The 15204-nt window shown below is 44.7% G+C and overlaps 1 protein-coding gene and 1 long non-coding RNA gene across 3 annotated transcripts in view; one reads left to right on the top strand and one right to left on the bottom strand.

Annotated features, from left to right (window-relative positions):
* LOC105549392 overlaps positions 1-15204 on the bottom strand; it is a 36744-nt gene that overhangs the window by 6067 nt on the left and 15473 nt on the right. The window lies entirely within an intron of this gene.
* Positions 4817-8895, top strand: CRYGB (crystallin, gamma B). Of its 2 annotated transcripts, none has more exons than XM_011993905.1 (3): positions 4817-4867; positions 4963-5205; positions 8555-8895. In XM_011993905.1, the coding sequence occupies exons 1-3, from the start codon at positions 4859-4861 to the stop codon at positions 8828-8830; spliced, it is 528 nt and encodes a 175-aa protein (XP_011849295.1). In that variant the 5' UTR covers positions 4817-4858; the 3' UTR covers positions 8831-8895. The 2 variants fall into 2 exon arrangements, with proteins under 2 accessions (XP_011849295.1, XP_011849293.1); XM_011993903.1 differs by having other exon boundaries at positions 4859-4867; positions 4963-5211.

Genomic DNA, 15204 nt, shown 5'->3' with positions numbered 1-15204 from the left:
CATTTGTCCTTTTTGGAGTCAGAGTTGAATACAATCTCTCTTCCCCACTGCAAAGCCCCATTGCAATGATCCCTATTCCCAGCTCCATGGCCCTCTCTGAATAGTCTGCCTTACCACTTTAACAAGTGTGATAATTTTTCTTTAACAGTATGTATGACATGATTTTTAAAATCATTGGCAATACTTTACAATTTGTCATATGTCTTTAAATCCATTGTCTCATCTGATTTTCATTGTTATTCCTATGTAATAAATGGGGAAACTGAGGCTTGGGGGAGTTAAATGACTTTTCACAAGCAGTTACAGAAACTGTAGAAGTTAGTGGATGTGTGTAGCTATTGCTCCCCTGAGTGTATTCTCCACAAATAGTGCCTAGTCAACAATTTCCCAGTGTGTTTTGGTATTGTGATGAAAAAAAATTTTTTTAGAGGAAGCAGTGTGAAATCCAGACCACAGGACAAGCGGGATAGGCTGTCATAAGTGGTATTGTTTTCAAGTGTTGGCTTCTCCACCAAGCTATGGTGCAGGCCCTGAAACTATCACTCTCCCCTCCTACAACTCTAACCAGCCTAGGTGCCTATACTCTCATAGCAGAAGCTGACTATGCAACTGAGAGGACTTGAGTTCAAGGCCCAGACATTTCCATGACTTTGGAAACAGCAGATGAGGCTCTTTCACCAACCTCTTGAACCAACATTTTATTTCTAAGTATTTAATTTGATTCTCCAATAGTCTCAATATAACAATTTGCCTCAAGGCTTGTTTAGGGCTGTCACTAGTTGTGCAGGAGGTTGGAACAAATTCTTCAATATCACATGGGATAGGTTAAGGAATGGGCCAAAGCCAGTCTATAAGCACTCCATACTGTTTATCTGGCCACGGAGAGTCACGCGAGGGCCTGGGTATCTACTGGATACTGTGTAGGTTCTGTTCCAAGAGAGGGACCCCTAGCCACTATAGATTTCCCTTTTTGGAAGGTAGCATGAGTCAGTGGGAGAAATACACAAGTTGCCTGGATTGACAGTATCAGCTATTCACAGGTCTCTGGGAACACCAGCTTCCCTACACCTAGAAACTGTGGGGCTGACAGGCTCTTTGGGGCCCATAGGATATTAGGGCCCCTACCCCCTGCCAGAAGAGGAAGCCACCAGTCTCGTGAGAAGTGGGGAGAAAGTGGCTATCTACTTGCACAAACTATGGTGAAAATCCAGGTTAATTACAGGTAATTCTGCTCTTTGAATTATAATGCTCATTAATGTGCCTGAATTATAATGCTCATTAACATTCCAAGTCAAAGGCAGGCTCTCTGATTTGTGTGATCTAAGCACTGAACAAATTTTATCTTCAGTTAGGCTTTTATACATTATATAAGATCTTATGAAGCCATAATAACAAGATCATGCACTAATTTCTTCTTTCTTCTCTTTTATTTCTCATCTTCTTTTTCATTTTTCAAAGGTGACCAGCTCCCAGTACCAGGTAAGGAGGTCTCATGTTGGAGCTCCCTGAAGACTATTTCCACATCCATGATTAGTTCATCTCAAGGATATCTTCTCCCCATCCCTAGACCTATAAAAGACGCTGACTCTTCTGTGAGATGCCCAACTGTAGGGGAGAAAATTCCTACTGAGGCTCCAAAGAAAACAGGAATTTCACCACTAGGGGAAGACAAATGTCAAAGTGAGCCCTTCAAGAAGAGTCCCAACTGATGCTAAAATGTTTAATCCTTAAATTTCCTCTATTAGTATCAATGAGATTTTGACTTTGTGTTCCTAATACTTATTTTATCTTTTTTTCATAGGATTACTGATTCTTCTACATATCAGAACCAGAGATTGGTTTAATTTGTATGACTTAAAGGATGTTTCTCCAGGGTCCTAAATTACTTAATCATCATACTACAGATAAAAATCTGGGTAACTTTTTTTTTTTTTTTTGAGACAGAGTCTCGCTCTGTTGCCCAGGCTGGAGTGCAGTGGCCGGATCTCAGCTCACTGCAAGCTCCGCCTCCCGGGTTCACGCCATTCTCCTGCCTCAGCCTCCCGAGTAGCTGGGACTACAGGCGCCTGCCACCTCGCCCAGCTAGTTTTTTGTATCTTTTAGTAGAGATGGGGTTTCAACGTGTTAGCCAGGATGGTCTTGATCTCCTGACCTCGTGATACACCCGTCTCGGCCTCCCAAAGTGCTAGGATTACAGGCTTGAGCCACTGCGCCCGGCCTAAAATCTGGGTAATTTTAAATCAGATCAATGCTCACTACATGATAGTTCATCATCCTCCTCAAATGGTAACCTATGAATCACACTGAATATGTCAGGTCTTACATAAAACAGGGTTGTTAATTTGGTCTCTTTAAGAGTTAGAACTTTCAGCACATAAGGATGGTTTACATTGTTTTAGTGAGTCCACTGGCTGAATGATATCCTCCTGAATACTGACTAGACCTCAAGCATGGGTATAGCTAACCAATAGAGAGTCTAGAACGATTTTTCATTCAGTTTCTCTTCACCAAAAAAAAAAAAAAAAGTTATTAAAAGGCTAAATGTGATCACCTTAATCAGTACTACTATCACTTTATTTGAAAGATGACTTAGAAGAAAACAAGAGAATGCTACATAGTATAAATAATACTGTACAACCACACATGGGTTTGACATATAAAAAAGCTGGGATGATAAAATATCAAAATGTTAACTGCAGTTATCTCAGCTTTATTTTCTTCTTGTAGTGGACACTGTGGTGCTGCCTGGACTTCCACTGTGAACTGAAGCACTCCTTCTCCCAGATATTGACAGCGTAAAGCGAGTTTGTCTCCAAGAATTTTCCTCTGCTGGAGGAAGCTGCCTTGCCCAAAGTTACACTTCTCCATGGCAGCAGCCCACATGAAATTACTGGTCAATGCAGAGGCACAGATTCCCAGTCCACTTGCCTAACTTCCTGACAACTCTAGCCCTAGCCTTCCCTGTGGGATCGGATGAGGTCACCATTATTGCAATAGCTCTCTCTCAGCTCACAGTTATAACTGCCTGCAGGGGTCCCTTCTGACCAGCTGATAGAGTTGGGGAAGGCTGAGCTTGACACACTAATAAATTGGCATGGCATTTGGGTGCAAGCCCCAAATAGAATGCTGCTGCAGAATAGCTCACTGAGGAGCCACCCTCAAGACAGTAGTGAGGGAAATTCTCCCAAAAGGCAACCTTGAGGCAGTGCACCTGGCTGCGCACACAGAAAAGAAAAGTAGCCCGAGGTCAAGCATATATGGAATTACTGAGCAGTAACGTGTGGCTTGGCTGGCTGGTCCAGGGCCTGGAAGGAGAAAGATGAAGATTAGGGACAAGAAGGTCTGGGGTAGAGGAATGTGCAGGCAGATATGGGAGTCAGCACAAATGGCGAAGATAGTTGTATCCCATGTGAAGGCCCATTGTAGGGCATCCACCATTGAAGAGGTACTAAACAACCAAGTAGACAGAATGATGTGGTCATTTGATACCAGTCAGCCTCTGCCATCAGTCGGGTACCCTACTACTGGCAGTCAGCTCACTAACAGAGCGTTCATAGTGGTATGGATGAAGGCTATGCACTAACTCCTACTTATTAAGGCTAATCCAGCCATTTCCACCGTAGAATGTCCAATCTGCCAGCAATAGGGACCAACTCTGAGCCCTTTTGGTCCCATGCCTTGAGAAGACCAATCAGCCACTTAGTGATAACATTTGAGGCAGAGCAGGGACACCAAACAGCAGGCAGGACTCTGGACAGCCACCAGCAGAAGGAGGGATTTAGGCCCTTAGGAAGATCTGAAAGGGGGAAAAAAGCCACAATTATCTGTTTTTGTCCATGTCAGAGCCAAGTATTGAGGGCCTGAAATGTGCCACTCCTCTGCTCTAGGGCTCAGGGGTAGAAACGAACAAGAAGTAATACCCCAGCCCCCAGAAGCCTATAAAATTCCAGGCAAGTATCAGTTTTATTCAAGACAAGCCCCCAGATACCAACAATGATGATCACAGATTTTTTTTTTTTTTTTTTTTGAGACAGGGTCTTGCTCTGTTGCTCAGGCTGGAGTCCAGTGGTGCAATCACGGCTCACTGCAACCTCAACCTCCTGAGCTTAAGCGATCCTCTCACCTCAGTCTCCCAAGTAGCTGGAACTACAGGTATGCGCCACTATGCCGGGATAATTTTTGTATTTGTTGTAGAAACGGGGTCTCACCATGTTACCTAGGCTGGTCTCTAACTCCTGAGTTCAAGCAATCCACCTGCCTCAGCCTCCCAAAGTGCTGGGATTATAGGTGTGCGCCACCTCGTCTGACTGATCACAGAATTTTGAATTTGAACTGAGCTTTATGGTTTTTAACGCAGTTTCACAAATTACTTCACTTGATTTCCTCTTAAGATTGCTTATTATTTAAATTCTGACTTTTAAAACTAAAACACACACGCACACGCACACACACACACACACACACACAACACCCACCCGTCCCTGAGTAGAATTCATTACTTAGTTTAATGGCCTTTGAGAAGTCAATTAAGCAGAGTAAACTGTAAAAGAAAAGCACAGAGACAGAATTTCGCCCATCCTTTTGCTCAACTAAAAGTGTACTCTATTCATTTCAATGGCAACAACAGCTTTAGTGAATTAGAACAACCCGAACCTACCAGAAAGAATGAGAGTAAACCATTCAGCCAACCCCAGTGACCGGGGGAGGGAGAGGGACGAGCTTGCAAATCCCCTTACTCACCGTAATGGGCCCTTTTGTGTGATTTCCTGTGGAGGCAGCAGTCAGGGCTGCTATATATACAGTGACATTCCCCCACTCCCACACAGCAACCAGAAAACATCTGCTTGCTTCCTTCAAAATGGGAAAGGTAAGTCCTCGGTACCGGATGCTCAGCCTTGGCCCTAATGCAGTGGCCTCAGTGGGGGCCAATCACTCCATGCTCCCGTATCTTCCATTTTGCAGATCACCTTCTACGAGGACAGGGCCTTCCAGGGCCGCAGCTACGAATGCACCACTGACTGCCCCAACCTACAACCCTATTTCAGCCGCTGCAACTCCATCCGGGTGGAGAGCGGCTGCTGGATGATCTATGAGCGCCCCAACTGCCAGGGCCACCAGTACTTCCTGCGGCGAGGGGAGTACCCCGACTACCAGCAATGGATGGGCCTCAGCGACTCCATCCGCTCCTGCCACCTTATCCCCCCGGTGAGTGTGGCTCTGTCTTTGCCTTCCATCTTTTGGGAAATAAAAGCTATTTAATGATATTATTCTTTTTTTTTTCTTGAGACGGAGTCCCGCTTTGTCCCCCAGGCTGGAGTGCAGTGGCGTGATCTCAGCTCACTGCAACTTCTGCCTCCCAGGTTCAAGCAATTCTCCTGCCTCAGCCTCCCGAGTAGTTGGAATTACAGGCATGCACCACCACGCCCGGCTACTTTTTGTATTTGTAGTAGAGACAGGGTTTCACCATGTTGCACAGGCTGATCTCGAACTCCTGGCCTCAAGTGATCTGCCCATCTCGGCCTCCCAAAGTGCTGGGATTACAGGTGTGAACCACCACATTCGGCCTATTTAATCACATTATTCTTAAACCTAATATTTCTAACTAGAGGACAGAAAATGGAAGTGACACAGTACATGCAGGCCAGTTTAGAAGGGTGTCTCAGATGGGAAGCCATTCTTCATGAACTCTGTGTTGGTTTTTTAAAAATCATACACTCCCAGATTTTATATTTTAAACATAATCAAAAAGCTGAAAAAGCAAACACTAATTAAGAAAAAGCAGGACATGGAGGAGACTAAATTTACCATCTATTCAAGATAAAATGTATTAAATGTTCATTTCAAGCCATATCAAGTCAGAAATCAAATATATCAAAATGTATAAATATAACCTGGGACGGTGTAATTGATTAAAAAATACTTTCGCGGCTCAGCACGGTGGCTCACACCTGTAACCCCAGCACTTTGGGAGGCCAAGGGCAGCAGATCACAAGGTCAAGATATCAAAACTCTTTGATCTCTACAAGGACAGGTCAACATGGTGAAACTCCATCTCTACTAAAAATACAGAAATTAGCTGGGTGTGGTGGTGTGCGCCTGTAATATCAGCTACTCAGGCGGCTGAGGCAGGAGAATTGCTTGAACCTGGGAGGTGCAGGTTGCAGTGAGCCGAGATCGTGCCACTGCACTCCAGCCTGGCGACAAAGCAAGACTCTATCTCAAACAACAACCACCACCACCACCACCACCTTTTGATTGCTTTGTCTTACTTTTCTATTTAATTATTCCTCCTGAGAAGATAGGATCCTGTCTTCTGATTTCTATTCTAATTTAATGGTCAGTACCTATTAGCTTACTTAGAGGTATAAATTAGAGAAAAGACCAAATCTGAAAGTAAGTTTGAGATTCCATATATTCTGAGGAGTGACTGCAGAGTTCTTAGAATTGTGGCATGTGGGAGGCACGCGATACAGTGTCATAAAAACAGAACTTAAATGAAGGTGATACTTGCTGCTGAGGGAAATAAGTAAGTTGAAAGCAGGAGGCTAGAAAGGAAGCTTAAAAGTCAGATAGGTTGAAATTTGAACCGAAGGCCGGGTGCGGTGGCTCACGCCTGTAATCCCAGCACTTTGGGAAGCCGAGGTCAGGAGGTCAGGAGTTCAAGACCACCCTGGCCAATATGGCGAAACCCCTCTCTTCTAAAAATACAAAAATTAGCTGGGCGTGGTGGTGCGCACCTATAGTCTCAGCTACTTGGGAGGCTGAGGCAGGAGAATCGCTTGAACCCAGGAAGAGTAGGTTGCAATGAGCCGAGATTGTGCCACTGCATTCCAGCCTGGGTGACAGAGCAAGATTCCGTCTCAAAAAAAGAAAAAAAGAAAAAAGAAAAGAAAATTTGAACTGAAAATTAGCCAGATGTGGTGGTGCATGCCTGTAGTCCCAGCTACTCAGGAGGCTGAGGTGGGAGGGTCACTGGAGCCCAGGAGGTTGAGGGGGCTGGGACCCATGATCATGCCACTGCACTCCAGCCTAGGTGACAGAGGGAGGCCATGTCTCAAGAAACAAATATAGATGTGTGTGTGTGCATAAAATAGTGAACCCCAAATATCTGAGACAGGTCTCAGTCAATTTAGAAAGTTTATTTTGCCAAGGCTGGTCGTGGTGGCTCACGCCTGTAATCCCAGCACTTTTGGGAGGCCAAGGCTGGTGGATCACCTGAGGTCGGGAGTTTGAGACCAGCCTGACTAACATGGAGAAACCGCTACTAAAAATACAAAATTAGCTGGGCATGGTGGCGCATGTCTGTAATCCCAGCTACTCGGGAGGCTGAGGCAGGAGAAATGCTTGAACCCGGGAGGCAGAGGTTGCGGTGAGCTGAGATCACACCATTGCACTCCAGCCTGGGCAACAAAAACAAAACTCCATCTCAAAAAAAAAAAGAAAGAAAGAAAGAAACAAAGTTTATTTTGCCAAGGTTGAGGACGCACCTATGACACAGTCTTAGAAAGTCCTGAGACATGTGCCCAAGGTAGTTGGGGGTACAGTTTGCTTTTTATACATTTTAGGGAGACATGAGACATCAATCAATATGTGTAAGATGTAAATTGGTTCAGTCTGGTAAGACAGGAAGTAGGGGCTTCCTGGTTAGATGTAGATAAGAGACAGAGCAGGGCGTGTGACTCACCCCTGTAATCCCAGCACTTTGGGAGGCTGAGGTGGGTGGATTGCCTGAACTCCTGACGACAGAGTTCAAGACCAGCCTGGCCAACATAGTAAAACCCTGTCTCTACTAAAGATACAAACTATTAGCTGAGCGTGGTGGTGCGTGCCTGTAATACCAGCTACCTGGGAGGCTGAGGCAGGAGAATCACTGGAACCCAGAAGGTGGAGGCTGCAGTGAGCTGAGATTGTGCCATTGTACTCCAGCCTGGACAACAAGAGCGAAACTCTGTCTCAAAAAAAACGTAGATAAGAGACAAAAGGTTCTTTTGAGTCCTTGATCAGTTTTCCACTAAATACACAATTTAGTCTGGCTGGATGAATCCGCATCTTTGCATAAACAGTAGGGGAAAGGCAGCAATAAGAGATGCATTTGTCTCAGGTGAGCCTCAGAGGGGTGACTTTGAATAGAATGGGAGGCAGGTTTGCCCTAAGCAGTTCCGGGCTTGACTTTTTCCTTTAGCTTAGTGATTTTGGGGTCCCAAGATTTATTTTCCTTTCTCTGTATATACGTAATATGACCCTTAGCTTTCCAATGACTGTTTTCTCCTTTGAGAAAGGCTTTCTCAAATAACAGCGACTAAAGTGATGTGATAAATTTTATTGTAAGCAAATCTTAATTCCCGAAGACCTAGCTCCGCCCATGAATCATTAGACTCAGCAGTGGGTGACTGGGGGTGGGAAAGCTCCTTAACTTTGCAACGTGGTTGTTCTAGAAGCAAACTTGGCCTGGGAGAACTTCTGGGCAGGTGTGGCCAGGGAGGTGTAGGGACTGGAGCTTCAATATCCAACTATTTTTGTTCGTTTACTCTTGCTTTTCTGTCTGCCACTCCAGCACTCTGGCACTTACAGAATGAAGATCTACGAGAGAGATGAATTGAGGGGACAAATGTCAGAGCTCACAGATGACTGTCTCTCTGTTCAGGACCGCTTCCATCTCACTGAAATTCACTCCCTCAATGTGCTGGAGGGCAGCTGGATCCTGTACGAGATGCCCAACTACAGGGGGAGGCAGTACCTGCTGAGGCCGGGGGAGTACAGGAGGTTTCTTGACTGGGGGGCTCCAAATGCCAAAGTTGGCTCTCTTAGACGAGTCATGGATTTGTACTGAAGTGTTTACATTCTCCACTTTTCTCCTTTAAAATCTAACAAAATATTTAGCTTGTGTTTCTGGCACTAGTAGAGCCCTGTCTATCTATTAAGCATTTATAAGTGATAATGGCACTCAGTCAAACATAGTCACATGTTTTCAAGATGGGAAGCAATCTTTGATAAGGGGAATAATGCAGAGATATTATTTCCAGCACTCTTCTAATGACTAAAACATGTAGGCTCAAATAAAAACTCAGTTCACTTGGGCTCAGGCCATTGTAGTTAGTCTCACAAGGCCAGATTTGCAGCTACAGTGGTGAATTTGTACTTTTTGAAACACCTCCAAGTTATCCCTCCAGGTTATCCCTATTGTCTTCCATAATAGTCCAAGCCTTAGTTGACGAGGAAAGTTGTTCTCAGCATCTGGACTCCTACCTTAGCTCCATAAACAAACAAATAAATGAACTGGTCCACCACTCTTACCTATTGCACTCCTATTCTCCTAACAGTCACCATCCCTTTCCTCTCACTTCCATTGCCAATATCTCATTGCACTGTGAGATTTCCAGTCCAAATAGAATTCACTGTGTTTTCGCTATAGGTGCTTTGTGGAAGAATTTCAGGACATTTACAAAAACCACATGTGCACGGGGAAACTCAGCCTCATGTCATTTCAATAGAGAGTAAAGTATTATGATTACACATAGTAAATAATACAAAGTGGCCAGGTGTCGTGGCTCACACCTGTAATCCCAGCACTTTGGGAGGTCAAGGTGGGCAGATCACAAGGTCGGGAGTTCAACACCAGCCTGGCCAACATAGTGAAACCCTATCTCTACTAAAAATAAAATACAAAAATTAGCCTGGCATGGTGGCGTGTGCCTGTAATACCAGCTACTCGGGAGGCTGAGGCAGGAGAATTGGTCGAACCCAGGAGGCAGAGGCTGCGGTGAGCCGAGATTGTGCCACTGCACTACAGCCTGGGAGACACAGCAAGACTCCATCTCAGAAAAAAAAAAGAAAATAAAATAATACTAAGTGGAAAATAAGCAACTGAAATTTTCTGGAAAACCTCGTTTGAGTGTATGTTTGTTTTCTTTGGTTTTTAAAAATGAATTAAGGTTAGCCAGGCACAGTGGCATGCACCTGCAGTCTCAGCTACTCAGGAGGCTAAGGCAGGAAGATAATGTTTGAGCCCAAGAGTTCAAGCCTAGCCTGAGCAACAGAGCAAGAGTTCATCTCTTCCAAAAAAAAAAAGGAATCAAAGTTGCTAATAAAAAATTATGGTACAATACATTTTAAAAATTCAAAATAAGGGAATGAGGAAATTGGGTCAGAGGCAAAACAAGAGAAGAGATGGAGCCAAGAGTGAAGTTCGAACCCGAGTTGCATGCTGTGAGGTGCTATGTTCAGTGTAGACAGATCCAGACTTGGATCCAGCAGCCATCAAGGCAGAGAAGAAAACAAGATTTGACATCCTGCAGAAATTGAGATTCTAATGAATTGCCTCAAATCCCATCTTACATGGGGTGGGAGCTTTGTGTACCCACTTCCACCAACGTATCTATAACCTAATGTCTTTGGTAATTCTGGAAAAGGAATGAGTCGCTCATGCTTCTCTCAGGAGCCCCTCACTCTGAACTCCTGCCTCGGCTTTGGGTGGGTCATATTGCCCTCCTACGTGTGCTGCTATTCTGTCCTCATGCACCACGCTGACCCACATGCGGGACAGAGCTCCTTTTCCTTTAACTTCTGAACCATCTCTCACATGAGGTACTGATGTGTGCAGCTGGCTTTATAATAAAGGGTATGGGAGCACAGTGCAAGTTTACATCATAACAGTACATCGACACAAATGTAATATTAGATTGCCCTATAGGCTTCAACCTACTGCTGGGTGGTCTGCCTTCTGTCCCTTTCTTGTTTCTCTCTTCTTGGCTGGCAGCCATACCCACAGGGCTGTTCTTTTTTTTTTTTTTTTTTTTTTTTTTTTTTTTTTTTTTTTTTTTTTTTTTTTTTTTTTGAGACAGAGTTTCACTCTTGTTTCCCAGGCTGGAGTGCAATGGCACGATCTCGGCTCAATGCAACCTCTTCCTCCCACATTCAAGCGATTCTCCTGCCTCGGCCTCTCGAGTAACTGGGACTACAGGCACAAGCCACCATGCCCAGCTAATGTTTGTATTTTTAGTAGAGACAGAGTTTCATCATGCTGGCCAGGCTGGCCTCAAACTCCTGACCTCTGGTGATCCACCCACCTCGGCCTCCCAAAGTGCCGGGATTACAGGCGTGAGCCACCATGCCCAGCCCTGTTCATTTTTGATAGAACCCTCATCCATCCATGTGCTCAAGGTCTCTATATCCAACACCCAAGGGGCTTATAAATAGACTAGTGCATCATTTGTTTCTTAAATTGGGTTATTTATTTATTTATTTGAGACAAGATCTCACTCTGTCATCCAGGTTGGAGTGCAGTGGCACAATCACAGCCCACTGCAGCCTGCATCTCCAGGGTTCAAGCGATCCGCCCACCTCAGCCTCCCAGATAGCTGGGATTACAGGTGCACACCACCATGCTCAGCTAATTTTTTTATTTCTAGCAGAGACAGGGTCTTGCCATGCTGCCCAGGCTGGTCTCAAACTCCTGAGCTCAAGCGATCCTCTTGCCTGGGCCTCCCAAAGTGCCAGAATTACAGGTGTGAGCCACCACACCCAGCCATAAATTTGGTCATTTGTTTTGGTTTTGGGTTTCTGTTTTGTTTTTTTTTGTTTTTTGTTTTTGAGATGGGAGTCTCACTCTGTCACCTGGGAGGGAGTTCAGTGGTGCAATCTCAGCTCACTGCAACCTCTGCCTCCCAGTTCAAGCAGTTCTCCTGCCTCAGCCTCCCAAGTAGCCAGGACTATAGGCGCACACTACCACGTCCAGCTAATGTTTGTATTTTTAGTGGAGACACAGTTTCACCATGTTGGCCAGGCTGGTCTCAAACTCCTGACCTCAGGTGATCCACCCACCTCAGTCTCCCAAAGTGCTGGGATTACAGGCGTAAGCCACCGCGCCCGGCCTACTCTGGGTCATTTTTGAGGGTGAAAGTATATATTATTAATAATTACACTGGGACAAGAGGCATGAACCAAGACTGTTCTAGGCAAACTGGGGTGCATGTTTAGCCGTGTGTGTGTGTGTGTGTGTGTGTGTGTGTGTGTGTGAGTTTAGCCTACTGTATTGCGTGTATATATAGTGAGAATAGAAATATATATAAAGATTTATTTCCTAAAAAATCATCAGAATCTAGGATTATTTAGTGTTACTCTTCCTAAATCTCAGTTCTTTAACCTTTAAACTCGCAATAATAGTGATGGCTTCCTGGAGATTAATCAGAGTCCTGTTTGTCAACAATAATATGTCAAACATAATTTAGAAAACCAAAAGCTCCTTAAAGTGCTGAATTTTACACTATTTTCCTAGAAGACATAAAATCACATATTTTGGCTGGGCACAGTGGCTCCCACCTGTAATAAAAGTAATTCACCATCTTTAGGCATGAAAATTATTCTAAAACATCTGAACTGAAAGGGATTAGAGTCCCCGAATCTCTTTGATCAAGTCATTATTCTTAGAAATGTGTTGCTCCTATTCCTGGGATACAGGCAAAGAAAAAGATGTTCTCCTCCTAAATCCAACATACAGAGAAAGTCAATACTGGGGAGTGACCTGGGGAAGACATTATGCCAAAACTAGCTCCTAATTCTACCCTTCACTCCTCCTCTTCCTCCTCTGTTTAAAGTAAATCCTGGGGCCTCAAAAAGTGGAATGTTAGAAGAGATAACCTATAGAATCCCACTAATCTTTTCCCCATTGAGATGAACCAACAATTTGAGATAACCTTCGTATTCTACATTCCAGGTACCCTACACACACCAGCTTTTCCTGCATAGCCTAGTTTGTCCAGATTTAAGTCTTTTTCTTCCTTTTTTCCCTCTTTCCTCCCTTTGAATTTATGATGTCCTCTTGCCTGTTTAATGTGATAAAAGGCCCACCAGGCAAAGACACTGAAGTAGCAGCTATTACATAAAGTGCCAAGAACTGTTGTGCTGAGTTATGCCCTCAAAGAGTTCCCCTCATTAGGGGCTGCTTCTACAATTTTTCTGCCCTGTTACCATGGGTTTAGGTGCTGATGTTAGTATGCGTCCCATTCTCACCCTTTCTGTCCTTGGAAGGTCAATTATTTTCTTCTTTGTGGGTTTGTCAAAGCAAAAGTGTCAATCCAACCACCTGTTGCTTAAAGACGACATGCATTGTCAATTTTTTCCAAGAGGACTATTATAAGGACTCAAGCAGAGGTGGGTCGATGATTACCCCCCATCTTCTTGTCCTTTATTACATGGCCATCAAAGACAAACTGAGAAAGACAACTAGATGCTAGGGCCTCTGTTACGGTGATCCTTGGCCCCTTATCCAGTCTCTTTGTTTGGGACACTTTGGTCTACACCGTTGCCACCTAAATGACCTCTGCTCATTTATCCAAGCACACAGTCAAGCACACACTGCATAACTATGTTTTGTCATTATGGCATACACAATGATGGACCACATATGTAATAGTAGTCCCCTAAGATTACAATAGAGTTGTAAAATACCTTTCGCCTAATGACGTCATAGTGTAACATCTTAGTGCAACACGTTACTCACGTTTCTGATAATGCTGGTGTAAATAAACCTCCTGTGCTGTCAGCAGGATAAAAGCATAGCATATACAATTATATACATTACATTATACTTGATAAGCAAATATGTTACTGACTTATGGATTTACTATACATACTTTAAGATGGAGTTTCACTCTTGTTGCCAGGCTGAACTGCAATGGTGTGATCTCAGCTCACCACAACCTCTGCCTCCGAGGTTCACGTGATTCTCCTGTCTCGCCCTCCCACGTAGCTTGGATGACAGGTGTGCACCACCACGCCCGGCTAATTTTGTATTTTTAGTAGAGATGGGGTTTCACCCTGTTGGCCAGGCTGGTCTCGAACTCCTGACCTCAGGAGTTCACCTCGGCCTCCCAAAGTGCTGGGATTACAGGCATGAGCCACCGCACCCGGCTTGCTATACCATACTTTTTGTCATCACTTTAGAGTATTCTCCTCCTACTTATATTTTAAAAAAAAAAATTAACTAAACAGCCTCAAGCAGGGCCTTCACCAGGTATTACAGAAGAAATCATTATTATAGGCGACAGAAATTCTGTGTCCGGAATTGGTGGGTTCTTGGTCTCACTGACTTAAAGAATGAAAGTAGCAGACCCTCGCAGTGAGTTAAGTTACAATTCTTAAACACGGTGTGTCCAGAGTTTGTTCCTTCAGACGTTCAGATGTGTCTGGAGCTTCTTCCTTCTGGTGGGTTTATGGTCTCGCTGACAGGAGTGAAGCTGCAGACCTTCACGGTGTTATAGCTCTTAAAGGCAGTGCATCTGGAGCTGCTGTTCTCAGTGGCTTTGTGGTTTTGTGGGCTTCATTAGTTAAGCTGCAGACCTTCGTGGTGTCACATTTCATAAAGGAAGCATAAACCCAAAAAACCAGCACCAGCCACATTCATTGTAAAAAGCAAAAAAACAAAGCTTCCACAGTCCCAAAACAGACCAAAGCCGTTTGCCACTGCTGGCTGGTGCAGCCTGCTTTTATTCCAGTATCTGACCCCACCCACATCCTGCTGATTGGTCCATCTTACAGAGAGCTGATTGGTCCATTTTACAGAGAACTGACTGGTCCATTTTACACAGAGCTGATTGGTCTATTTTGGCAGAGTGCTGATTGGTGCATTTACAATCCCTGAGCTAGACACACAGTGCTGATTGGTGCATTCACAATCCTTTAGCTAGACACAGAGTGCTGGACAGAAAAGTTCTCCAAGTCCCCACTAGGTTACCTAGACACAGAGTACTGATTGGTATATTTACAAACCCTGAGCTAGACACAAAGTACTGATTGGTGCATTTACGAACCCTGAGCTAGACACAGAGTGCCCAGTGGTGCATCTACAATCCTTTAGCTAGAGTGCTAGACAGAAAAGTTCTCCAAGTCCACACTAGGTTAGCTAGATACAGAGTACTGACTGGTGTATTTACAAACCTTGAGCTAGACACAGGGTGCTGATTGGTGTATTTACAATCCCTTAGCTAGACATAAAAGTTCTCCAAGTCCTCAATAGACCCAGGAGCCCAGCTGGCTTCACCTGGTGGATACCGCACCAGGGCTGCAGGCAGAGCTGCCCACCAGTCCCACACAGTGCACCCGCACTTCTTAGCCCTTGGGCGGTTGATGGGACTAGGCGCCACCCAGCAGGGGGCGGCGCTGGTAGGGGAGGCTCCGGCTGCGCAGGAGCCCATGGCCTGGGGGGCG

The sequence above is a fragment of the Mandrillus leucophaeus genome, unplaced genomic scaffold, assembly GCF_000951045.1.
Source record: "Mandrillus leucophaeus isolate KB7577 unplaced genomic scaffold, Mleu.le_1.0 Scaffold436, whole genome shotgun sequence".
In the NCBI taxonomy this organism is placed as follows: Eukaryota; Metazoa; Chordata; class Mammalia; order Primates; family Cercopithecidae; genus Mandrillus; species Mandrillus leucophaeus.
Note: the sequence above shows the minus strand (reverse complement) of the source record. Positions and strands in the feature narration are given on the sequence as shown.

Bases quoted from the DNA above. Each gene is read 5' to 3' on its own strand.
- CRYGB (XM_011993903.1), top strand. The intron at 5,212-8,554 runs GTGGCTCTGTCT...CTGCCACTCCAG, and splicing joins ACCTTATCCCCCCGGTGAGT to CACTCTGGCACTTACAGAAT.